General features: G+C 44.3%; 1 protein-coding gene across 8 annotated transcripts in view; it reads left to right on the forward strand.

Moving 5' to 3' along the window:
• Positions 1 to 26,139, forward strand: part of tns1b (tensin 1b) — a 287,235-nt gene that overhangs the window by 121,813 nt on the left and 139,283 nt on the right. For all 8 annotated transcript variants that reach the window (XM_052522076.1, XM_052522083.1, XM_052522080.1 and 5 more), the window contains exon 3: positions 15,345 to 15,382. In XM_052522076.1, the coding sequence (XP_052378036.1) occupies positions 15,345 to 15,382 (38 nt within the window). The remainder of the gene's footprint in view (positions 1 to 15,344; positions 15,383 to 26,139) is intronic.

Raw genomic sequence — 26,139 nt, forward strand, 5'->3', positions numbered from 1 at the left:
AAACTGTCCTTTTTTCTGGAGCATCACCGTTTGTGGGTTCCATTACAGGCTCAAAATGGCCAGAAACAAAGTGCTTTCTTCTGAAACTCAACAGTATTCTTGTTCTGAGAAATGAAGGCTATTCCATGCGAGAAACTGGTCTCATAAAACACTGTGTACTACTCCCTTCACATAACAGCGCAAACTGGCACTAACCAGAATAGAAAGAGGAATGGGAGGCCCCGGTGCACAACTGAGCAAGAGGAGAAGTACATTAGAATGTCTAGTTTGGGAAACAGACGCCTCACAAGTCCTCAACTGGCAGCTTCATTATATAGTACCCGCAAAACACCAGTCTCAACGTCAACAGTGAAGAGGTGACTCGGGGATGCTGGCCTTCTATGCAGAATTCGTCTGATGAAACCAAGATTGAGCTCTTTGTCCTGAATGCCAAGCGTCACGTCTGGAGGAAACCTGGCACCATCCCTAAGGTGAAGCAGGGTGGTGGCAGCATCATGCTGTGGGGATGTTTTTCAGCGGCAGGGACTGGGAGACTAGTCATGATCTAGGGAAAGATGAATGTAGCAAAGTAGAGAAAGATCCTTGATGAAAACCTGCTCAGGACCTCAGACTGGGGTGAAGGTTCACCTTCCAACAGGACAACAACCCTAAGCACACAGCCAAGACAATGCAGGAGTGGCTTCGGGACAGGTCTCTGAATGTCCTTGAACGGCCCAGCCAGAGCCCAGACATTAACCTAGTCAAACATCTCTGGAGAGACCTGAAAATAGCTGTGCAGAGACGATCCCCATCCAGCTGACAGAGAACGAGAGGATCTGTAGAGAAGAACGGGAGAAACTCCCCAAATGCAGTTGTGCCAAGCTTGTTATACCCAAGAATATTATTGGATCTAATAGCTGCCAAAGGTGCTTCAACAAGTACTGAGTAAAGGGTCTGAATACTTACATAAATGTGATATTTCAGTTTTTGTTTCTCCAAAAATTTGAAAAACAATCTACTAACCTGTTTTTGTTTGTCATTATGGGGTATTGTGTCTAGATTGATGGAAAAACAATTAATCACGTTTATAGTAAGGCTGTAATGTAATTTGAGAGAAATACATTTTTTGTGCATATGAAACATTTCTGGGATCTTGTATTTCAGTTCAAGAAACAGCAACACTTCACATGTTGAGTTTATATTTTTGTTCAGTGTAGTTAATAGTTAACAAAGATATTGTATAGAGAATGCACCTTTACCTCATGGCTCCAACGTGAGCTGTGCAATAAACATCAAATAAGGGATTGATAGTGAACTATGCAGACTACATTGGCTAGTTTGAGAACCATGGTACCATCTCTGTTTTTTAAACTCTCCCATTGCATTACTGAAATAACACACTGCACAACACTTGTGTAAGAAGCAGCCCCTTCCACAGACTGGAAAATGTATCAAAGGAAACAGCTGGTTAAACAAACCAGTTTTGATATACCCTATACTCTGGAAATCCATATAGAAAATCTAGTTATGGAAACAAATGTTCTGCACTTTCCTATTCTGCAAAAATCTCCCCACAGCCAACTCCCATCCACCACGTGGTTTGGGGGAGATATTCTTCTCAGTATATTACCTATCCCCCTCGAAACCTCACGGGAAGAAACGCCTCGGTCAGTCAAAACCTGAGTTAACAAGGACAAGGGGTTGGCCAGCCAACGTGGGACTGTTGACTGATGATACTGTAGGTGTGTAGAGGACGGAGCATTATGACTCAGGACAGAAGAATGGTGGAGGTAGGGGTATGACATAGGAATGTTTGTACATGCAGACAAAATTATGCAGAGGTCTTCACGGGTCCAACAGACCCAACATTCAGAGACTCGACCCTGTACCCAAGTGGGCCCGTGTCCTAAATTCTGGCTTTTGTCTCAGATCTGGGTCAGGTCTGATATAATTGGCACGAGTCTTGGTTATGTGCAATTAAAATGTACCGAGTGGACCCATTCGCTGTTAATTTAATGTGTGTGAGGTGATGAGAACTGTGTGAGCTTGTAATCTGTGTCAGCCAATTGCAACTCAATAAAACATATAGCTTATGTCCAGCTGAAACTGGTTCTGGCTGCTCACCTCACGTGCGCCTGCTGCTGATGAGATAGAGAGCGAGTGAAAGGAGCTCTGGCCTTGGCTACTGTTGATTGTGAAGATGGCCTTTTTAATTTAAGTAAAAGGAAAGTTCTAAGAGAAAACGTATAGTGAAAAGAAGCCTACAAGGTGAATGTCCTCTGGGACATGTTTTAGTGGACAAAGGTGAGAAGAATGTTGATGCGGCCAAATGGAAAGTGTGTGCAACTCGCTATTCAGGTTTGATGCAGCTTTCATTTATTTATTGTCATATTTATTATCATTTGTTTTATTATTGTACACTGCTCAAAAAAATAAACGGAACACTAAAATAACACATCCTAGATCTGAATGAATGAAATATTCTTATTAAATACTTTTTTCTTTATATAGTTTAATGTGCTGACAACAAAATCACACAAAAATCACACAAAATCACACACAAATGATCAATGGAAATCACATTTATCAACCCATGGAGGTCTGGATTTGGAGTCACACTCAAAATTAAAGTGGAAAACCACACTACAGGCTGATCCAACTTTGATGTAATGTCCTTAAAACAAGTCAAAATGAGGCTCAGTAGTGTGTGTGGCCTCCACGTGCCTGTATGACCTCCCTACAATGCCTGGGCATGGTCCTGATGAGGTGGCAGATTGTCTCCTGAGGGATCTCCTCCCAGACCTGGACTAAAGCATCCGCCAACTCATTTGAGCATCTCAACTACTGGACCGTCTGTGGTGCAACGTGGCATTGGTGGATGGAGAGAGACATGATGTCCCAGATGTGCTCAATTGGATTCAGGTCTGGGGAACGTGCGGGTCAGTCCATAGCATCAATGCCTTCCTCTTGCAGAAACTGCTGACACACTCCAGCCACATGAGGTCTAGCATTGTCTTGCATTAAGAGGAACCCAGGGCCAGCCGCACCAGCATATGGTCTCACAAGGGGTCTGAGGATCTCATCTTGGTACCTAATGGCAGTCTGGCTACCTCTGGCGAGCACATGGAGGGCTGTGCGGCCCCCCAAAGAAATGCTACCCCACACCATGACTGACCCACCGCCAAACCGGTCATGCTGGAGGATTGCAGGCAGCAGAACGTTCTCCACGGTGTCTCCAGCCTCTGTCATGTCTGTCACATGTGCTTTCATCTGAGAAGAGTACAGGGCGCCAGTGGCAAATTTGCCAATCTTGGTGTTATCTGGCAAATGCCAAACGTCCTGCACGGTGTTGGGCTGTAAGCACAACCTCCACCTGTGGACGTCGGGCCCTCATACCACCCTCATGGAGTCTGTTTCTGACCGTTTGAGCAGACACATGCACATTTGTGGCCTGCTGGAGGTCATTTTGCAGGGCTCTGGCAGTGCTCCTCCTGCTCCTCCTTACACAAAGTCGGAGGTAGCGGTCCTGCTACTGGTTTGTTGCCCTCCTACAGCCTCCTCCACATCTCCTGATGTACTGGTCTGTCTCCTGGTAGCACCTCCATGCTCTGGACACTACACTCTGACAGACACAGCAAACCTTCTTGCCACAGCTCGCATTGATGTGCCATCCTGGATGAGCTGCACTACCTGAGCCACTTGTGTGGGTTGTAGACTCCGTCTCATGCTACCACTAGAGTGAAAGCACTGCCATCATTCAAAAGTGACCAAAACATCAACCAGGAAGCATAGGAACTGAGAAGTGGTCTGTGGTCACCACCTGCAGAACCACTCCTTTATTGGGGGTGTTGCTAATTGCCTATAATTTCCACCTCTTGTCTATTCCATTTGCACAACAGCATGTGAAATTTATTGTCAATCAGTGTTGCTTCCTAAGTGGACAGTTTGATTTCACAGAAGTGTGATTGACTTGGAGTTACATTGTGTTGTTCAAGTGTTCACTTTATTTTTTTGAGCAATGTATATCATTATTATTATTGTAGGCCTACAGTATTTAAGCATCTTGTCACGTTCGTCATATTGATGAGACCAAGGCGCAGCGTGATAAGCATACATTCTTCTTTTAATTAACGAATAAACACTAAACAAACTAACAAAGAAACAAAATGAACGTGAAGCTATATAACACAAGTGCTGACAGGCAACTACACATAGACAATAACCCACAAAACCAAAATGGCAACCTAAATAGGATCCCCAATTAGAGACAACGATAAACAGCTGTCTGATTAGGAACCAATTCAGGCCACCATAGACCTGTATATACCTAGACATACTGAAACCCCATAGATATACAAAAAAAAAACTAGACAGGACAAAAACACCTAGACAATCCAAAGACTAAACCAACACCCCCCCAAATGTTCGGACCCCCGGCTGCAAACCTAAATCTATATGGGAGGGTCTGGGTGGGCATCTAACTTCGGTGGCGGCTCTGGTTCTGGACGCCGCCCTCCTTCTTTACACTGAGTCCGCTCTTGTATCACTGACCCGTGGATCATCGTCGGAGGCGCTGGACTGCGTATCCTTGCCATAGGCCCCAGGCTGGGGACCCTCGCTGCGTGGATCATCACCGGATGTTCTGGACTGAGGACCGTTGCTGGAGACGCTGGACTGTGGCCCGTCGTTGGAGACCCCGGACTGTGGCCCGTCGTTGGAGACCCCGGACTGTGGCCCGTCGTTGGAGGTTCAGGACTGTGAACTGTCGCCGGACGCTCTGGTACATGAACTGTCGCCGGACGCTCTGGACTGGTTACTGTCGCCGGACGCTCTGGACTGCCGAGGCGCACTGGAGGCCTGGTGTGTGGTGCCGGAACTGGTGGTACCGGGCTGGTGACACACACCTCAGGGCAAGTGCGGGGAGCAGGCACAGAACGTACTGGACTGTGGAGGCGCACTGGAGGTCTGGAGTGTAGAGCTGACGCAACCCGTCCTGGCTGGATGTTTATTTTCACCCTGCAAATGCAGAGCGCTGGCACGTATCCTCGCTGTTCCTCTATTCTCCTGTATTTCTCCTCGTGGTATCGCCGCTCCGCTTTCGCTGCCTCTAACTCCACGTTAGGACGGCGATACTCCCCCGGCTGTGTCCAGGGTCCTGCTCCATCTAATATCTCGTCCCAGGTCCATTTCCCATTAAGCGCTGATCCTCCTTTTCACGCTGTTTGGTCCTGGTTTGGTGGGTTATTCTGTCACGTTCGTCATATTGATGAGACCAAGGCGCAGCGTGATAAGCGTACATTCTCCTTTTAATTAACGAATACAGGACAAAAACACTGAGGCAATACAAAAACTAAACCAACCACCCTTGTCACACCCTGACGTAACCAAAATAATAAAGAAAACAAAGATAACTAAGGTCAGGGCGTGACACATCTAAACTAGGTCTTTCCACATGAAAAAACTGTTTTGTTTCATTTTGTTGATACATTTTCGTTGGCCAAATGTTTATGTTGATCTGATAGGTCTAGATGTAGTTGATTTAATTTTTACGCTGAATGATGATATTAAAAGTACAATAATAATAATTATGATAATACAAATAGCAATACATTATTATTATTCATTTTCCAGAAGTGGCAAAACTTAATTTAATGCTGCAATACACTGTGTACAAAACATGAATATAACGAGTGCGCTAAGAGTCATGTTTAGGGAGTGTTTTAATAAAATATACGGAACATAATACAAAACAGGAAACACAAACAACCCACAGACAGAAACAGAAACCATAATGCCCGGGGAAGGATCCAAAGGGAGTGACATATATAGGGAAGGTAATCAGGGAGGTGATAGAGTCCAGGTGAGTCTAGTGACACGCAGGTGCAACAATGTTGACAGATGTGCGCCATAACGAGCTGCCTGGTGACCTAGAGGCCGGAGACGGAGCACACATGACAATTAAGGACACCTGCTCTTTCCATTAAATAGACTGACCAGGTGAATCCAGGTAAAAGCTATGATCCCTTCCTGATGTCACTTGTTAAATCCACTTCAATCAGTGTAGACGAAGGGGAGGAGACAGGTTAAAGAAGGATTTTTAAGCCTTGAGACAATTGATACATGGATTGTGTACATGTGTGATATTCAGAGGGTGAATGGGCAAGTTTCCCGTGTGGGCAAGTTTTTTGGGGTATCTGTACTTTACTTTACTATTTCTTTTGTAACAGTATTTTCACCCATATTAAGAGATACAACAACAGAGACAAAGCACACAGAACAAAAACAAGAAAAAAAGCACCCACTTACACATATCTACGTGCATATATATACTCATACATACATACACACACATACATATACCCATGCATATACACACACATACGCATACATACGCGCACACACACACACATACACACCCATACATACAGTACGTACACCATTTTCCTCTTCCCGCTCGGTGCTTCTCTCACCCCATCACCATCATTGCGTCTCTCAATACATACATTTTAAACAAACCTTACAAACAGAAATTAAACAAAAAAGCTCAGTTTAAACCAAGAGGTTAGGTTCCACACATGGAACGTACAGTGTAGTTCTGAAATACATAGATCCCCGCCATTCTAAGAGAATCCTTGCAGCATAATAGCTGATACCTCAGGTTCTAGGTCATTTAGATAAGGTTCCCATACTTTGTAGAACTGGTCTGTTTTAGAATGCAATGTACATGTCAGATATTCCAGAGGCACCCATTCAAATAGTATCTTATGCCAATCTTTAATAGAAGGAACCTTATCACTAATCCACTGTAAAAGGATGTTTTTCCTCGCTGTGAAGGTAAGGATGTTGTAAAGCCTCCTTTTACCCACAGAAGTAACATGCCTGCTAGGGAGACCTAACAGTAATGAAACTGGGTCCAATTCTAGATCAACCCCTAGGATCTTTTCAATTTCTTGCAGAACACCAGACCAGTATCTTTGTATTTTGGTACATGACCATAAACAATGTGTTAGGGTGCCTGTATCAGTTTTGCATTTAAGACACTGAGGGGAAGAGGAAGTGGAGCTAAAAGCATGTCTGCGATTTGGGGATATATGCAATCTGTGTATTATTCTTAATTGGATTGCTCTAGTACGATTACATATAGATATTGGTTTTGCATATCTCCAAATGTCCTCCCACATCTCTTCGTCAATAGTAACAGACAATTCTTTCTCCCACACTTGTTTCACCCTCTGTGTGTTGACAGCAGAAAAGGACCTTAAAGTATCATAAAACAGACTTACAGACATTTTCCTTTGTGGGAAAAAAAAACATTCTTTCAATGACAGACACATCAGGGTTACCAATTAAGGTGGTGCTCTTCAGAATATAATGTCTTACTTGTAGGAAGCGGAAAAAGTCCTGCTTTGGGAGTCGATATTTCTCGACCATCTGCTCAAATGACAACAAAATCTTATCAGCAAATAAGTCATTTAGCCTGCGTATGCCCTTATTAAGCCATAAGTTAAAGCCAGCATCCAGCAATCCTGGACTGAAATCTGGGTTGTTAAGAATTGGGGTAAGAGCAGAGGTTAGTTTGGACCTTCCCAGGAAGCGTTGAACTGACCTCCATACTTTGAGTGTGTTAAGTATAACAGGATTATTGCAGTGTTCTTCTACAGACTTGAAACTTCTGAAAAATAAAAGATCCTGTAAGGGGTATTTTGAAAGAGAAGTCTCAATGTCTAACCAAATAGAGGAGTCATCATTTGTGATCCAGTCAGAAATATAACAAAGGTGGGCACACCATTGATAGAACCTGATATTGGGCAGGTCCAAGCCGCCCATTGAACTTGGCAGCTGCAATATTGCCATCTTAACTTTACTATTTCTATTTTTGACAACTTTTACTTTTACTTCACTTACATTCCTAAGGAAAATAATGTACATTTTACTCCAAACATTTTCCCTGACACCCAAAAATACTTTTGAATGCTTAGCATGACATGAAAACAGTCCAAAACACGCACTTCTCAAGAGAACATCCTTGGTCATCCCTACTGCCGCTGGTCTGACGGACTCACTAAACACAAAATGCTTAATTTGTCAATTATGTCTGAGTGTTGGAGTGTGCCCCTGGCTATCCGTAAATTAAATAAACAAGAAAATCGTGCCGTCTGGTTTGCTTAATGTAAAGACTGTCAAATTATTTATACTTTTACTTTTAATACTTAAGTATATTTGAGCAACTACATTTACTTTTGATACTTAAGTATATTGCAACTCAATATTAGGAAGGTAATCCTTAATGTTTTGTACACTCAGTATAATAACCTGTTCGTATTTTCCCTATAAACAGTGATTTGATTTAGGCCTGCTTTTGATATTACCCTAATAAAGTTAAGAAACTTTATTGTCTTATGGCTATTGTTAGGCTTAGCTTTGCAGGCCTATGAAGGCAGTGTGCACCAGCTTTACAAATTACTCCGACAGTTGAACTTGAGGTGAGGGAGAATGTTATAATGCTTATCTTTATGTTTAAAAAAAATCTGATCGAAAATGAATGAATTATCCTCTTTCTGTACACCTATATCTGTAAATAAGTAGTATAAAGAAATGCATGTCGGTGTCAGGAAATGTGTCCGGCATATCTCTATCTTTCTCTCGGTCTCTCTAGGCATAAGCTTCTCTTCCTTTGTATTCATATTTTAAATATTGATATCATACAGTGCCGAGGCCCATAGGCATACTGTATATGCATGAACTGCCCTGATGCGTTTAGTGCTCATATCTCTGACAGCTGAACCATGAGGTGGACAAATATTATTTTGGAAAAGTAAAAAAAAAAATCAAAAAAACTATAGGCTATAAAGTTTTGAATATGCTACACATCAAAACGATGTAATAAATATATTTTTGTCATTTGTTATAGGCAGTTTTTAAGCACAAGTAACTGTGGATCATTTGGCCAATATCGCTCGTTTATTGATGGCGCTGACAGCGCTCGGTCAGAGGTTTCTTTCTCTGTCTGTTTCTACTCTCGGATCTCAACGGGTCTCTCGTATCCGAACCGGCACTGGTCTATTTGGGTCTGTTTTTCACGGGCGCGATGCACAACTTAATGTAATGCTGCAATTTAATAACCTGTTTGTATTTTTCCCTATAAACAATGACCTGACTTATGCCTACTTTTGATATTGCCCTAATAAAGTTACAAAACATTTGTGAAGGTTTGGTGTGGTATGGTTATTATTAGGCTTAGCTAAGACCTCGTAACGCACACACACACACACACACACACACACACACACACACACACACACACACACACACACACACACACACACACACACACACACACACACACACACATACAAATACACACACGCTTCCATCACACTCACCTGTCACCCCCATTAGTAACACTGTAAAACAGATATTTTCCAGTAAGTTACTGCAATTTATTTTACAGTACAGCTATTCTATTCTATTCTATTCTAATCCATGTTATGGTAATCAATTTTATGGTACCCAAAATTACTGTAATATAATTTACATTATAAACTGGGTGGTTCGAGCTCTGATTGCTGATTGGCTGACAGCTGTTGTATATTAGACCGAATACCTTGGGTTAGACAAAACATGCTAGCAGATACCCATAGACTTGCAATCATTCTGCTAAAGCTAGTTAGCATTGGATTGTGAAACTAGTGATGTTATATTTGATACCGGAGCTCCAAGGTATGCTTTGAAATAGCTAAGCAGCTAACTACGAAACAGTGTGCCGATGTGTGTATCACTTTATCAGAAGTACTTAATCCGTGACAACCGAATCTTCACTTCATTTTGTGTTTTTTTCCCTCGCAAAATGCGAGATCCCACTGGTTTTGCCGTGGTTTCGGTGCTTTCTTCGATTCCCAGCTTCTTTCAGACTTCGACCTCTACTGGACAGGATTTTGTACATGTCGTTTCACCTGACCAGTAGCTTAGCAGGTAGAGTAGGACACTATGGATCATTCAGGAATGTGAGGGTATGAGGTCTAATCCCATTGAAATTGTTTTATGTTAAACCACACTTTATGTGCTGTTCAAATAATTTATTTGATTTAGTATAGTATAAGCTTCTGTCTTAAGCATCCTAAATAATATAGTATAGTATAAGCTTCTGTCTTAAGCATCCTAAATAATATAGTATAGTATAAGCTTCTGTCTTAAGCATCCTAAATAATATAGTATAGTATAAGCTTCTGTCTTAAGCATCCTAAATAATGCCATAGATTCCATTTAAACAATAACAACTAGTAAAGCATTAAATACACACACACACATTGCACAAGATTACTTCAACCTTTAAAGTAATCTTGGTATTCCAACTGATTATAGATGAATAAAGCTGACGATTTACTGCAACGCCAAATCATTTTGATGAAAGCAGTTGCGATTTTTTATATTTTTATATCTGATAATCACACGCTGCTATTTTTTGGTGACTGGCAGATATGCATTGTGAACAGATAATGAAGCTCTGAGTAATGAACCGTTTTCTGGCATAATTTGGTAAATGTGTTGAAGCCTTCAGAAAGACTTGGTTTCCAAACACTGCGAAACTACCTCTAACTTCCTTCATTCATGCTGGACACAGTAACATACAAATGGTATCCACAAGTTTATCTGACTCTGGGGAAGTAGATAAAAGGCCATAATCCTAAACTATCCCTTTAAACTGGTACAGTACTCTCACTAACAGGTGCAACAAATACGGCTACCTACAAGGCAAGCCTTTAAATAGGATATTGAGACAGCGATTCTTTCTCCTACCACAATATTTTTTTTCTACAATGCACCATCATTTACAGTATGCTGCAGTAAATATATACCGCAAACAGTGATACAATACAATACATTATTGTTTAATTGTTTTCATAATAAAATCAGAAATTGCTAATAGAGAATATTCAATTATACATTACAGCATACCAACGAATAGTAAAAAAAAAAAACTTGCACTTTATGCCTTTAACAAAGCTTCTAAACTGAAAGTGACTAGAGGGCAAAACCTGTCAAAAGGATATGGCGTGCCACTCAACCATTAAAGGTTACAGACTTGCTGCCACTGATCTGTTTCCTATACAGTATACATGTAATTGTTAGGGAACTACTTCCACGTATCCCTGCAATTGGTACAGCACTCTCACTAACGAGTGCAACACATATAGCCTATTGTGAGACAAGTCTCAAAGTATATTAATGAGTGTGACACAACACTACCATTGCACCCACTAGTGTTCAAAGGGTTTATAGAATTCCTCAGATACAGTATATGACTGTATTCGGTGGGGTTACAGCATTCTCACTCATGGGTACAACAAACAACTTAAAATATGTTAATGAGCCAGAGACTATTTCCCTGCCCACACAATTTTCCCACAATGCATCATCATTAATACTGTAAAACACATTTTGCTGTGAAATTACAGAAAGGTCTTATAGTGTGCTGTAACACAAATGTACCGTATTTTACTGTGGATTCTACAATAGTCTACTGTATTCAGTTTATACAGTATCATACTATCAGTAATACAGTAAGTTACTGATAAAATTACAAAAACTGCTAACAGTGCAGCAGTGCGTGTGGCTGGTTTGTTTGTATGGTTACTCGGCATGTTAGCAGCACAAACAACAGGAGGTAAACATTTACTCTGGTAGATACACTGCTGCCCCGGTGAGGGATGGTGATTCAGAAACTTGTGTAGCTGTTGTATACTAAGCACATAGTTTGGGCCTAAGTATTAAAGGTCAAAGTAATCTTGTGCAAAGTGTGTGTGTGTGTGCGTGTATTTAAGTATATGCATGTGAGTGTGTTTAAGTGTCTGTCATAGTGTACAGTAATGGGCAGAGCAGGATGTTTACATGTACATATGTGGGCGTGTATGTTTGTGTGTCTGGTGTCTGTAACAGTCTACTGTAGGGGGCAGGACAGTGGATGGTACATGGTGTGTGTGTATTTAGTTCATCTGTGTATAAGTACTGTAAGTGTGAGAAAAGGACTGTGTGTGTATTGTATGTGCCCTATAGGGTCTGTGTGTGTGTATGAGAGAGGAAATAGCCCAGCCCTGCTCTCTTGATTGTGCGCGCTCTCTCTCTCTCTCTCTCTCTCTCTCTCTCTCTCTCTCTCTCTCTCTCTCTCTCTCTCTCTCTCTCTCTCTCTCTCTCTCTCTCTCTCTCTCTCTCTCTCTCTCTCTCTCTCTCTCTCTCTCTCTCTCTCTCTCTCTCTCTCTCTCTCTCTCTCTCTCTCTCTCTCTCTCTCTCTCTCTCTCTCTCTCTCTCTCTCTCTCTCTCTCTCTCTCTCTCTCTCTCTCTCTCTCTCTCTCTCTCTCTCTCTCTCTCTCTCTCTCTCTCTCTCTCTCTCTCTCTCTCTCTCTCTCTCTCTCTCTCTCTCTCTCTCTCTCTCTCTCTCTCTCTCTCTCTCTCTCTCTCTCTCTCTCTCTCTCTCTCTCTCTCCCAGGCTTAGCCCATCCCTTTGGGAGTCCTGACCCATTACAAAGGACCCGGGTGAGGAAATAGCCCTAGCCCCATTCCCTCCCTCCCTCCTAAAGAGCATTCCTCAAGCCATGAGTCAGATAGGAACCAGCCCCTCAATGCTCCTCATCATCTCTTCCATGTGGACCAACACCCAACTCCCATTGCTTGCTAACGGTTATCCTATATCCATCCTCTCCCCCCATTTCTTTATTTTCTTGCGTATTCTCGCATTTTCTTTAACTTTCTCCCCTTCTTTCTTTGCTAGTCACTAATATCTTTCATCTCCCTGGTTTTGGACCTCCGTCTCTGTGACCTTTTCTAATCCATCCTTCCCTTGTCTTCTCCACTGACTCCTCTCCTTTTCTAGCCCATCATATCTCAATGTATCTCCTCTACTCGGGCCTCTCCTCTCTACCCACAACTCTATCCCTCATCTTCATCCCTTCTTAACCCTCTCCTTCGTCCCCCTTCTTTCTTTAATTCTCCCCTGTTTACACTGCAGAGCTCTAACTTCCTAACAAGGCAAAAGCCTGACCGGGCCCTTCTGAGCTGGCCACCTTCACACCCAATATGGAAGTCCTCCCCTCGCTGTCTTTCACTCTTCCCCAGGGGAGTATGCTTACTCAGGGATCACGTGCTGGGCACAGAGCTGGTCAGTGTATCTGCACCGTGTGATGAGGTGGGAGGAGCATAGATTGGTGGTATTCCAGAGACAAATATAGTGTAGTGTTTTCTCTTTTTGGTAGTACATGAGTTGAGCTCTTGCTCAATCTCTTGTGTGCTATACTTCAGCAATAAGGCACAAGAGGCCGCGCTATATCAAGAATATAGTCACATGTAAATGGAGTTGTTCTTACCGACGCGTAAAGGTGAATTACTTTTAGTATTTAAACAGTGCCGGGCTCTTTGACTGGATAAAATAAGTCCATTGTGCTGGACCCTGGGAACCAGCGTCTCCTCTGGGTTGGAGCATCATGGTGATGGTTTTCACTCTGCCACACTCCTCCCAATAAGGCCTTTAATTAAAGACTCAAAGTGGCTCTCAAATGTTACCCCCCCGTGTGCAAATGTAGTCTGACGTGCCTAAATATAAACACAATTCTATGAACTAATTAGATGGTTGGGCTATTTATATTCATTCAGATTTACTTGCGAGGTAAAAATGATCTCGTAGTATTTTTTGTGAAGTAAGATAAAGTGACTGCCCCAGTCCTGAGCACTGATGGTAAATGTAATCCTGTGAGTCATATGCTGTACACACATGACCCACTGGTATGGTATAATATGGTCTAAAAGTAGTATGGTTAGTGTAATTTGGAGTGTGGTGCATCTCTTTCCAGCTTGGATGATTCTCCCCCTGTGGTTAGAACCAAAACCAGACAAGCATCTCAGCTCTCAGACCCCAAGGCCCTGCACATACTTCAAATTAGACTAGCTATACTAATTTCTCTAGGCCCTGCACAACTCTCTCCAGGCCCTGCACATTTACCATAATCCAACTCCAAGGTTAGCACAGGAGGCCACATGCTAACAAAAACATCCCGTGAAGCCCCCCTCCCTCCCCGCTTCTAACTCGATAGGAACCCCATTTCACACAATGAGGGGAGGGGCCGTCTTTAATCTTCAAATCAATGACTTAAAGGAATAGTTCGGGATTTTGGCAATGAGGCCCTTTATCTAGTTCCCCAGAGTTTGATGAACTAGTGGATACCATTTTGAAGGAAGTTAGTATGAAGGAAGTTAGTGCTAGTTTCGCGAGCCAATGCCAACAAGGGTTAGCTGAATGACTGGAAGTGTGCATGCTAGCTGTTCCATCAGACTCTCAGTCATTGCGCTAACTCTAGTGAGCAACTTCCTTCAAACGACACGCAGAAACATACAAATGGTATCCACAAATTCATTTGACTTTGGGGAAGTAGGAAAAGGGTCTCATTGCCAACATCCCAAACTACCCCTGTAAGGGCTAACCATAGTAAATATTACACTCACATGTAAAAATGTGGCTTGCGGCGAGATGCAGGAAGAATCACATGTTACATAAGGTGTGGTGTGGTTCCAGAGAAAGCATAGACTTTTCATACTTGAGTTGGAAAGTGTCCGCTTTGAGCCCACTGAACGGCCTTTTGATTTTCAAACCTTTGAGGGGATCATCTGTGGTTGACAATTTATGACCTGCTGGGCCAGGTGCTTTCCCCTGTTGATCCCCCCCATTTGTAGAAATAGCAGGGAATCACAGAGAGGGAAGGATGGAGGGAATGAGGGAGAGAAAGAGAGGCTAGCAGGCCACTGTTGTGAGATCCCGAATGGTCCAAATCCCGCCTAACATACTGTCTTTTGGGTAACTCAACTTCCCACTCCCTCACCATTTTGTCGACTTTCATTTGCACTTGTACTTGCATGCCTATTTTCACTACCTCTTCCAATTCCTTTTGAACTCTTAAACTCATAGTCATACGTTGGTTTTACACTCCAAAATAACCCTTCCAGTCTTTCTGCTCTTGGGGTTCTCTCTTATATCAACCACTCAAAGCTGAGTAAGGTGGAAGGATGTGCAGACTCAAGACACCCAAGACCCCATCCACAGTGTATGACCCATGTCTCTGATACAAGGCCAAAAGCCCAAGAGCACCAAACCTCAGACCCCAGTACTGGGCAGCATCAGTCTTTAACAGCCAATAATATTTGAGTAAACATGTTGAGGAACTTGGACGAGGACCTAGCATTCCAATACTCTCTTTTAATTTACTCAATGTCACGTTTCATTACGCTCAGCAATGTTTACATTTCATTTCTCAGAAATGTATGTTTGAATTTCTAGGAAATGTAAACTAACTGTAAACTTCTGTTTTTTTCCTGTCTCCTAGTGTGCCGGCTGACTTGCCACAAGAAATGTGAAATAAAGGTAAGAGCAACAGCTTTTCTCATCTTCCAGGCAATGCACGCATAGACATTTCAACACTCTTGTGTTGCATCAACACAATAGGAAGGCAGTCTTGTTAGACAGCTACGGCTTTTAGATGTACTGTAGGTTGTCATAAACTGTCATTCCGACTTATGCCATCACATCCCATCTCTATTTCAAGTGCACGACAGCCTTATGTAGGCATTGTGACAGAACATTCCAAGTGTAACTGTACGAAGACTATTATCCTCTGTTGGCGCTTAGTGCTCTGGTGAGCTCTACTCTCTCTCTCTCTCTCTCCACCAAAGCCAAGCAGAGCTTATTAGAAGGAAATGTTATGTTGAAGAGGCGGATGGAGCCTCGCCTGGAACAGTGTTCCTGCACTCCGAACATCGGAGCAATCTGAAAACAACTGTGTTTGATTTGGCTGAACCGTTGCATGTTCGAGATCACCCCCTTCTAAAAATGAAGCCCTCGCTGCATTGTCTACTGACTTGTTACATGATGGACTTTTTTGTTGTTGAAGCAGGGGCACATAGAAGAAGATCGGACGGAGTGGAGGAAAGAGAAACAGAAAGGGAGGGAGGGCTGGGTGTGGAGACTTTAGACTTATAGCACCCACCCTCCTCAATGCGCACACACACACACACACATGCACGCACACACACACACACGCACAAACACACCCAGACCATACATCACCGCCCTTCATCTGGCAGCCATTACTGAAATGGTCCGGAGCTGCCAGCTCTACCCACCACCCTACTCCAGCTCGGACTGACAGGAAATACCAGGGGTGCAAAGCGGCTTGGCAAGGGGGGCAAAGGGTGCCAATGGTTTACCAGTCAGTCTCATAGGAGTGGTGAAGACAAATTAGCACAAGCTAAAGCGCAATGCATCTGGTGGATGATTGTCAATGTAAAAAAAAAACGATGTTGGTCTGAAGTCGAAAAAGAAAGAAAATTCACGAGCACCACAATGCCTACTTCACACATGCTCTACCAAGGCTGTCTAGCATACAGTTTTGACCAACTCAGATAAATGATTAAATGCGTAAGTAAATAAATAGCCGCCCATTGTTTTGAGGGAAAGTTCTGAAGCTGTGAGTAATGACCAGCCCATGTGACCTCTTATCTCCACGGTCTGATGGTTCTTAAAATGACAACAAACTGTATTTCAATCAACACTCCCCGCAACAAATACACACACGTCCTGTTTTCACATTCATGACCCACGACTAATCTGTTAATAATAAGATTGAAACCAATATGATGAGTTGGGGGGGGGAATAACATTAGATGAAATAGTGTTCTCTCTTGTTGGTGTTGTTGTTGGAGTTCTTTGCTATGAAGAAATGTGTTTGGGAATTCTGTGAAGCCAAGGTTGATTTGTGAAGACGCAGATGCTCTTTCTTCATTAAATTGTGATGCGAGTACGATTCAAAATACTGCCAATCAGCAAACATGGAAAAAAATAGACGAACCTCCCTTTTCTCTAATCATAGAAATGTTCCCTCTGCAATTATCCTTGGCAGCTTTCAATTCACTTTTAGCCTTGACATGAAAATGTTTCAATGTAATGAATGATAGTTGATAAAGGCTAGCTTGATCACTATCAGCGGTCAATCAAGCAAGCATGGCCTGAGGACCTGAGTTAATTATTAATCATTTCCAACCAAAGAAGTGAGGTTAAGATGGTCCCATTGCCCCCCATGCTCCGTTTTGATTCATATGTGATCTTGTACTTTTGGAATCCAAGTGGTGGTAATAAATCACTAATGCGGAGACAGTTTCCACACTGACTCGCTACAGGTATAAATCTCCACATCCATATTTAGATTAGACTTACACATACTCCCTGCATAACCTCCGCTACTAAAAACAAATGGTCAAACTGAGTGTAACGACAGTATGTTTCGGTGAGAGAGAGAGAGAGAGAGAGAGAGAGAGAGAGAGAGAGAGACTTTGACTTTTGGTCTTGCTTTATTGAAACATTCTTAATTCATTTAAAACTCACCCCCCCCCCCACTCCTAAAATAAATAAAAAATAAAAAATAAATAAAAATACACAAAAACCATCTCCTACAACCGTATATCCAAAACATCTTCCCCAGCAATACAGACAGCCCCCCCAACACACCATATCTCCTCAAACATCTCCACACATTTGATCATTTTATAGAACTCAAACTCAACCCTAAGGCGCGCAGAGACCATCCCATGAAACAGTAGTAAAGGGTCTGTTATCCCCCACCTTTGACCCTGTTCCTCCTTGTTAGCCAAATAGCTAACTTTGCCTGAGCAAACAGAAAATTCAACAAAACACATTTTTCTTTCTCCTTACTCGAATACCTGTATCCCATTATAAACATCCCAACAGCAAAAACCACCCCCAACCTGTCACACAGACATTCCAACAGAGACATTAATGGCATTAACCTGGTGCACACAGAAAACACATGAATTACAGTTTCTTTCATTTGACAGAAAGGACACCCCTGCCCAATTCCCGGATCAACCCGTGCCAACCAGCTGTTAGTGGCCAGGGCTCCATGAAGAACCCTCCACTGGAGGTCCCCTGACCTCTTTGGTACTGGGGGTTTGTAGAGCGCCCTCCATCTAAAACCCACCATACTCTCCGCCCCACATACCCCCTGCCACTGATGTGCCTTCACTCCTGTTAGGCTTCTAATGCTCCTCACCTTAACGCAGAGGTTGTAGAGGGCTTTACCTCCCACCCCCTCAAACTCCCCAGGCTCGGAGTGTTAAAATCTAACAAGTCCTCCAGACCCCCTTGCCAGTCTCCAGTCTCTGCCGTCACCTGCAGTGGCGGGAACATTGGTGGCCCCTCTCCCTTTGGCCTCTCAAACACCCCCCTTACCGGCTCAGACAGTGCCTCCTGGACCTCCTCCAGGAATCTCTCCAGCAGCCTAAGAGACGTTATTCCTGTTTGTTGCGCCAAGACCTCCGGGGTTTTCCACCCCTCCTCTCCCAGCAGTCTCAGGTCACCCAGCCTTTGTAAACCCCCTGCCATCAGTTGCCTCTGCAGGGTGGCCGACTGAACCGATCTCAAAGGGATGGCTGGGTTGTGGAAGATGGGCTCCTCCCACACCCACTGCCCAGGCTCCACACCCCCTTCTCGTGTGGGCCTTAGCAGCTGCCAGGCCCTCAGCACCGCAGAGTAAAACTCTGAGAGACCTGCTGTACTCAGCCTCTCCAGCTTCATGAGGAACAGCTGCCGGTCCAACCCTAATCCGCCAGCTCTCCTCAGCAGCGCGCATGCTGGTTCCCTCCAGCCAACATCAGTGTGGTACAGCAGTCTCTGCACCGCCTTTAGTCTGAAAGCAGCCATCCTCCTCTCCAGTTCCACCAGGCCCTGTCCTCCTTCGTGGACGGTCATGTACAAAACTGCTGCCTTCAGCCAGTGATGTCCCGACCAAAAAAAAGTCCACCAGCTTGCGTTGCAGGTCTGCAAGCAGACCGGCGGGGGGGTTGAGGACAGCCAGTTTATGCCACAAGGAAGATGCCACCAGGTTGTTGATTATCAGCACCCTCCCTCTATATGACACTTGGGACAGGAGCCACCTCCACCTGGCCAGTCTTGACACCACTGCCCGTGTCAGCCCCTCCCAGTTCTTGCTGACCCACCTCTCCGAGCCCAGGTACACCCCCAACACTTTAAGCCCTTCACAACCCCACTGCAAACCCCTGGAAGCAGAGGAGGAGCCCTATCCCCCATGCCCCACATAACAGAGCTTTGCTCTTTCCCCAGTTTACCTTAGCTGATGAAGCTCCCTCATACACCTTCAGACTGGTCTCTAGTTCCTGCATATCTTGCCCATCCCTGACCATCACAGAAACATCATCTGCATATGCTGAGACTGCAATTCCTGTCACCACATCCATGCCTGTCCAGCACACTCCCCGCAGTCTCCTGCGTAGCAGTCCTAAAAAGGCTCAATGGCTAGTGTGTACAGCTGCCCAGATAGAGGGCATCCTTGTCTAATGCCCCGTCTCACCCAGACTGGCCTACTGAGCCCCCTCCCACCTTAACCATACATGACGCCCCAGCATACAACAGCTTCACACAGGTCACAAAACTCTTCCCAAACCCAAACACAGACATCACATTAAACAGATACTCATGATCCACTCTATCAAAAGCCTTCTCTTGATCTAAAGAGACCAGTCCAAAGTTCACATTAGAACCTCTCGACAAGTCCAACATGTCCCTAATCAAGAACAAGTTGTCCGTGATTGAGCGTCCCGGTACACAATATGTCTGGTCCTTGTGTATTATAGAGTCCAGATGGGACTTCAGTCTGTTAGAGAGGACCTTGGCAAAAATCTTGTAGTCCGCACAGAGTAACGCCACAGGCCTCCAGTTCTTAAGTTCACACAAGTCCCCTTTTTTGGGCAGGAGAGTCAGAGCCGCCCGACGGCAGCTCATCGGCAACTCTCCTACCCCTATGCATTCTCGCAACACGCAAAAGAAATCCTGTCCAATTGTTCCCCAGAATTTTTTGTAAAATTCCACTGGAAGTCCATCAACCCCGGGTGCACGACTGGGGGACATCTGGGTTACTGCCTCTGCCAGTTCATGTGACAACAGAGGAATGTCCATTTCATCCCTCTGTGCCCGAGAGAGCTTAGGGAGTCCTGCGAACAAGACCTGAGCACACATAGGATCACACATTTCTGCCCTATACAATTCAGTATAAAACTCCACAGTCCGCTCCCGCATCTCCCCCACCACAGAGGTCACCCGCCCATCAGACAGCCGTAGACAATGCATACCCTTGGCTTCACTGCTCTGTCTTTCCAAACCAAAGAAGAAGGAGCTGGGAGCATCCATCTCCTTGAGCATGGAGAACCTAGCTCTTACAAGTGCTCCCTTTGCTTTAACCTGGAAAAAACTGCCCAGGTCCCTACGTAATTCGGCTAAGTTAGCCTGGAGGCCTACATTGCCTTGCCCCACCATCTCTACCTCCATCTCACTAATACACCGCTCTAGTTCCCCCAACACTCTCCTAGCCTCTGAGGATGAGAGAGCTGTGTACTGTTGACAGAAAAGCCGAATTTGCACTTTCCCCACATCCCACCACTGACTCAGAGACTCATACTCCTCTCTTCGCTGCCCCCATCTTTCCCAAAAAGTCTGGAAACCTGAGCAAAAAGTGGCATCTTGTAAGAGCTTTACATTGAACTTCCAATAAGATGCCTGCCGGGGCCCTGGTGAAATAGACAGCCGAGCCATGGTTATGTGGTGATCCGAAAACCCCACTGGGAGAATGGTAGCACTCAGAAGCCTATTGCTCTGATTCCTGGACATGTAAAAACGATCAAGTCGAGCTGCACTCACCCTAGCCCCAAAAACCTTCACCCACGTATACTGTCTTGTGTTTGGATGTTTAGTTCTCCAAACATCCACTAGGTCAAACTGATTAAAGATGTCCCTTAACACTCCCACTGACACTGAATGAGGCTCTTCCCCATTTCTGTCTTTTGTAAAATCCATTGTACAGTTCCAGTCACCTCCGATCACCAGCGTCTCCTCAGGCGCTACTTGTGAGAGTTCCTGTCTAAGACTCCCAAATAGAACCCCTCTTTTCTCCCTGTGTTAGGCGCATACACATTTATAAAGACAAAACACATGTTGTTAATTTCTGCTTTAACAACAAGCAACCTACCCCTACACACCTCCTTTGAGGAGCAAATTTTACAGCCAGACCCGGTGCAAAAAGGACTGCCACCCCTGCACTAAGATTTGTCCCATGGCTCAACACACTTGCCCCTTTCCACCAGAGCCCCCAATCAACTTCATTCACCACATCACTATGCGTCTCCTGCAGAAACAACACCTGTACTTGTTTATGTTTTACATATTCACTCAACACACTCCTCTTTCCCGCATCTCTGGCGCCATTTATATTGAGCGAGCCTACCCGAAGAGTCTCCATAAGAAGTGGGAGAAAAGCCAGCAGAGAAATAGACCAATAGCAAAGCTCAAAAAGCCCCAGTGTCAGTAAGAAATTAAACATTTAAACAGTGTCTGAAGGTAAACCTTTACGCACTGTTGTGACCCACTTCCTCAACCTAAACCGTTTCTTGGGTGAGAGGACACCATGCCCCTCATTTCTCATAGCATGTTGTACTGATCTTACAAACTTTCTAGGATCAGGAAAAAAAGCCTCAAGATTAACTTTTTTCCCCTTAGTCTCATTCAGGAACCTTGTCAGTTCTCTCAACGTGTACTTAGACCCCTCTGGTTGACTGGCTGTCAGCTCCGGGCCAATTGAAGAGGAGTCTGAAAAAAATACCTCCTCATCCTCTTCCTCAGACTCACTTTCCTCCTCTTCTCTATCTCCCACCCTGACCACCTGCCCTTTCTCTCTGGTTAGGGCCTCACCCACAGCAACAGGCAACATTTCCATGGTGCCTTTGTCCACACCCTTTTTCTTTTTCCTCTTGACACCCTAATCCTCCTCCCCTAATCTCTTACACTTCCCCACTATACTCTCCTCATCCACTAGAATAACCTGACTAGACGCAGTATCATCTGCACCACCCTCCATAGCATGACTAGGGCCAGCCTCAGCTACAACACCCTCCATAGCATGACTAGGGCCAGCCTCAGCTACAACACCCTCCATAGCATGACTAGGGCCAGCCTCAGCTACAACACCCTCCATAGCATGACTAGGGCCAGCCTCAGCTATACCACCCTCCATAGCATGTCTAGGCCCAGCCTCAGCTACCCCACCATCTCTAGCCTGACTAGACCCAGCCTCTGCTTCTCCACCATCTCTAGCCTGACTAGACCCAGCCTCATCTACACCACCATCTCTAGACTGACTAGGCCCAGCCTCTGCTGTCTGCATCTCCTTACCCCCTGCATTTTCACCTCGATTTCCCCCTTGCGCTCGTACCCTCCCCTTGTCTATGGCCTTTATGTGGGCACGCAAAGCTCTTGTGCCCCAAATCCCCACATTCAAAACACCGTAGACTATCTGTGCTGGCAAAACCTGCATAGAGCCCTTCCCCATGCCTCACTTTAAAATGCACATTTAGCTGTTGCTCATTATTGTTCAGAAACATAAACACTTGCCTCCTGAATGAAACAACGTGCTTAACGGCATCTGCCTGAAAACCTGCTGACAGTACACGGAAACCGCTAGCAAACTTACCAAAACGACTCAGCTCTTTCCTAATTTGATCATCCGTAATAATCGGAGGCAAATTTGGCACTACAACTCTTGTTGAAGGGGTAGAGAGAGGTGAAATTGACACCAACACATCCCTTACAAATATTCCGCTAGCAATTAGCCTACCGACCAAATTAGCTCTTTTCATGAACACAACCACCGCCTTGTTCATTCTAGAAGCAGAATGTATAAACTCAGCTCCTACCTGTTCACCGACCGCGAGCAGAACCTCCTCCACCTTAACTCCGTTCTCAGGAACACACCTGAAACCATGCTGAATCGACAGCGTCTCTTGCGCACTAGGCTGAGAAGCCATTGCGCACACTATACCTTTCAACCCCCCGGAACGTTACTCTGTCCTCTTCCACCCTAACTTTGAAAAAAGAAACTTTGGATACCGCTAAAAACAAATATTGCATTAACCCTCCACCATAGAAAATAACATGTAAAGAAAAGAATAGAATCAAGAAAGTTAGTTAGGATAGAGCTTTCCACACCAAACACTCAAACTCCAAAAACACCCAGCATGCACCGAGAGAGAGAGAGAGAGAGAGAGAGAGAGAGAGAGAGAGAGAGAGAGAGAGAGAGAGAGAGAGAGATGTATATATGCATATATGCATGTACATTTAAAGTGTGCGAGTGAGTATGTCGGAAGCATTTGGAGACAGGGAAAGGGAGGGAGTGGAAAGATGAATAGAGGCAGCAGAAACAGCAGATGGAGATTTGTGGGATGAGGACTTGTGGGAGAGGATTGTCATTCCACTGTTACCCATGGGAAACAGAGCTTTACCCAAACCAATGTGAGGTGTCACTTCGATGTTTGTGTATATATTGCTGTCTGGTGCCAAGGAGATGGAGAAGAGAAGTTATATCTGTGTACAGATGCTGTTTGCTCTGTGCTGTCATGTCATCGACGAGCAAAATACCAGTGACAAATGAACCTTTCCACTACCCTTTACGCCACACCTCCATGTTTTCCTTGTTAACACTATTCTGGAGGTCTTCGGGCCACAGAAAGGAAGAGCCAGTCTCCCGTCACAGAAAGGAAGAGCCAGTCTATGTGGGACTCTCCCACTCCACCGCTGTGAGAACAGTTCAGGAAGGTAAAACCTAGGGCCTCTACATAGCTCTTAATCAGACATAATACAGCCTGTCCCTTCCCACAGGCTGTAGATGGAGTGGCAATGTGGAGTACCGACGGTGTCTGCTAAGTCAATGGTACCTTTTGAGCTGTGGTGCACTGAGGTGGAGTGATCAACAGAAGTCTCTATACTAGGGTTTATGGGTGGAGGGGCCTTCATTGGTTGGTGGAGTTTTGATGGCAGACGAGATTGGTGTACTACCAGCTTTAGAGTGTCTATTTTGGTCGCTATGTCTCTTGCTTATGTCATCTTTATATTTCAGCTTGATGCGTGTCAACTCCGCAACACAGATTGTAGTTGTCGGAGGTGACACCATCAGTAATTGTATCTACTGTAATAAATACGCCTGTTCAGTAACGGTTCAGTGGTACTACCTTGGAGGGGGGCTAGTCTGTGGGTTGGACCTGATGTTCATTCCAAAGGCGAGCAAAATGAAGTGTATTGTCTCCAGTGCATCATAAATATAGGTGAATGGAGTTAAGAGGGAAAGCACAATTATTCATTCGGCTCTTCCCCCCGAAATGAGTCATTATTGGGAAGGCTGTGGCGAGAGTGTGTATCCAACGAACAATTATCGACTCGCCAAAACATTTCTACAAGGGTCGTAATAACGTTATCACACAACCAAATGGGAAGCAGATGAAAACATTGTGTGGGAAGTGTTCTTTTTTTCCGCTGAGTGGGGTTGAGGGTATTACTCCGTCCATACCCAGACAGGAGGTTCATAAAAAGCATTAGGCGGTCATTGGCGGGAGCCAGAAATGCTAGAGTGAACCGCTATCGGACGTGCCAGAGAAATGTGTGTAGATTAGAAACTCAAAGGGTCTTCTGTCCAGCCGGAGTCGTCAGACTTAATTACTGTTTGTGGAATCAGTCACTGCCTGGCTAAATCCTTCCTCTTTAAATGTTTCGATTGTCAGTTTGATTTTACAAGATGGGCCATGTGCAAGAAAAAAGGACTTTAAAAAGCCTGAGAAAAAATCTAAATGGAACTGTGTGTAGTAGCAGTCTGCATACTGTACATAAGCCATGGCAAAATAATTGTTCTTTGAACAAACATTCATGATTCATGTCTGATTCTGCCACTCCATTTTTTCCTTCACCAAACATGTTGTCAGTTGACTATAGTCCTTGCCAAAATGCTCTGCCAATTAAATTACTTGTTGCATTATTTGAAGTTGAGCCAATTTCCAGAGAACATTGTAGACCTTCATAGGAGTTAGTCTGGATTGAAAGGAGTACCAACCAGGCCAGAGATACAGCTACTGGCATAAAGTGTGTTTTTGGAAGGAAATGAGTAGGCAGGACTGAGAAAGCAGAGTGCGAGAACACAAATACACACTAGCTAATCACCCCTCCTACATTTTAACAGATGCTCTTATCCATAGCGACTTTCAGGAGCAATTGGGGTTAAGTTCCTTGCTCAAGGGCACATCGCCAGATTATTGTCTTTGGGATTTGAACGAGCAACCTTTTAGTTACTGGCCCAACGCTCTTAACTGCTAGGCTACCTGCTAGGCTAGGTTACCAACCTACCTCCTATCTACTTAACCCCTACCTATTCTTTCTTTCTTCCACAGTGATGAAGTATGTTTTCATTTTCTCCTGCCTCCCATACAAATTCCCTCACCATCCATCTCTGTATTTTTAACCTCAAAAGAAAAGCATGTTTTTGTTTGGACTGGACAGCCATTTTGGGCACTTTTGGAAGGCTGTTTTTGCTACTCCTCGCTCCGATTCCCTTGGCCAGATAGGTCCCGGCCCGAGAGCTAGTTTAATTATATTACCCGCTGATAATGAGAGAGTTATGGCCATGTTGTTTATTGTTTTTGCCACTGGACGAGCTGCAGTTCAGGCGTCTTGTTTAGCTAAATGTAGTGGTAGCTTGGATGACTGTGGTGTTAGCCGAATGCTCCCACCATGTATCAAGCTTTTTGTGTTGTTATAGTCAATAACACTCCCCTCCTCTTGCTACTGGAACTACCATTGGTCAACTTCAGCATTCAATGTTCAGTTGTGGACACGGGGCACAGAAGACAGTGCTTTGCCAGAATACGCAATAGCCCGTCTTATACCCCCCAAAAAATATCAACTGGAGTCATCTTGTGTGTAATCCTTGGAGTCTAGATCTAGGTGTAGTCTCATGATGACATGGAACCTTTGTCATGGCTAGGTGTGGCCCATAGTCGAACATACAGTACATCAATGACTGAGACCCAGTTGGTTTGGCCCAAACATTTGCAGTTGCCATGTGCTGTCCACATGCTTTTTCCATTGTGAGTCAAAGGGGAGAGAGAAAAAACACAAAGACTGTTTCTGAATCTTTTCCAATTTCATGATTCAGGTCTGTATTTATAATAGCATGATGGTTCTATTCAGCATTTTTCTCTGTTTTGGTGGTAATTTAATAA

This window comes from Oncorhynchus keta, chromosome 7 (genome assembly GCF_023373465.1).
Source record: "Oncorhynchus keta strain PuntledgeMale-10-30-2019 chromosome 7, Oket_V2, whole genome shotgun sequence".
In the NCBI taxonomy this organism is placed as follows: Eukaryota; Metazoa; Chordata; class Actinopteri; order Salmoniformes; family Salmonidae; genus Oncorhynchus; species Oncorhynchus keta.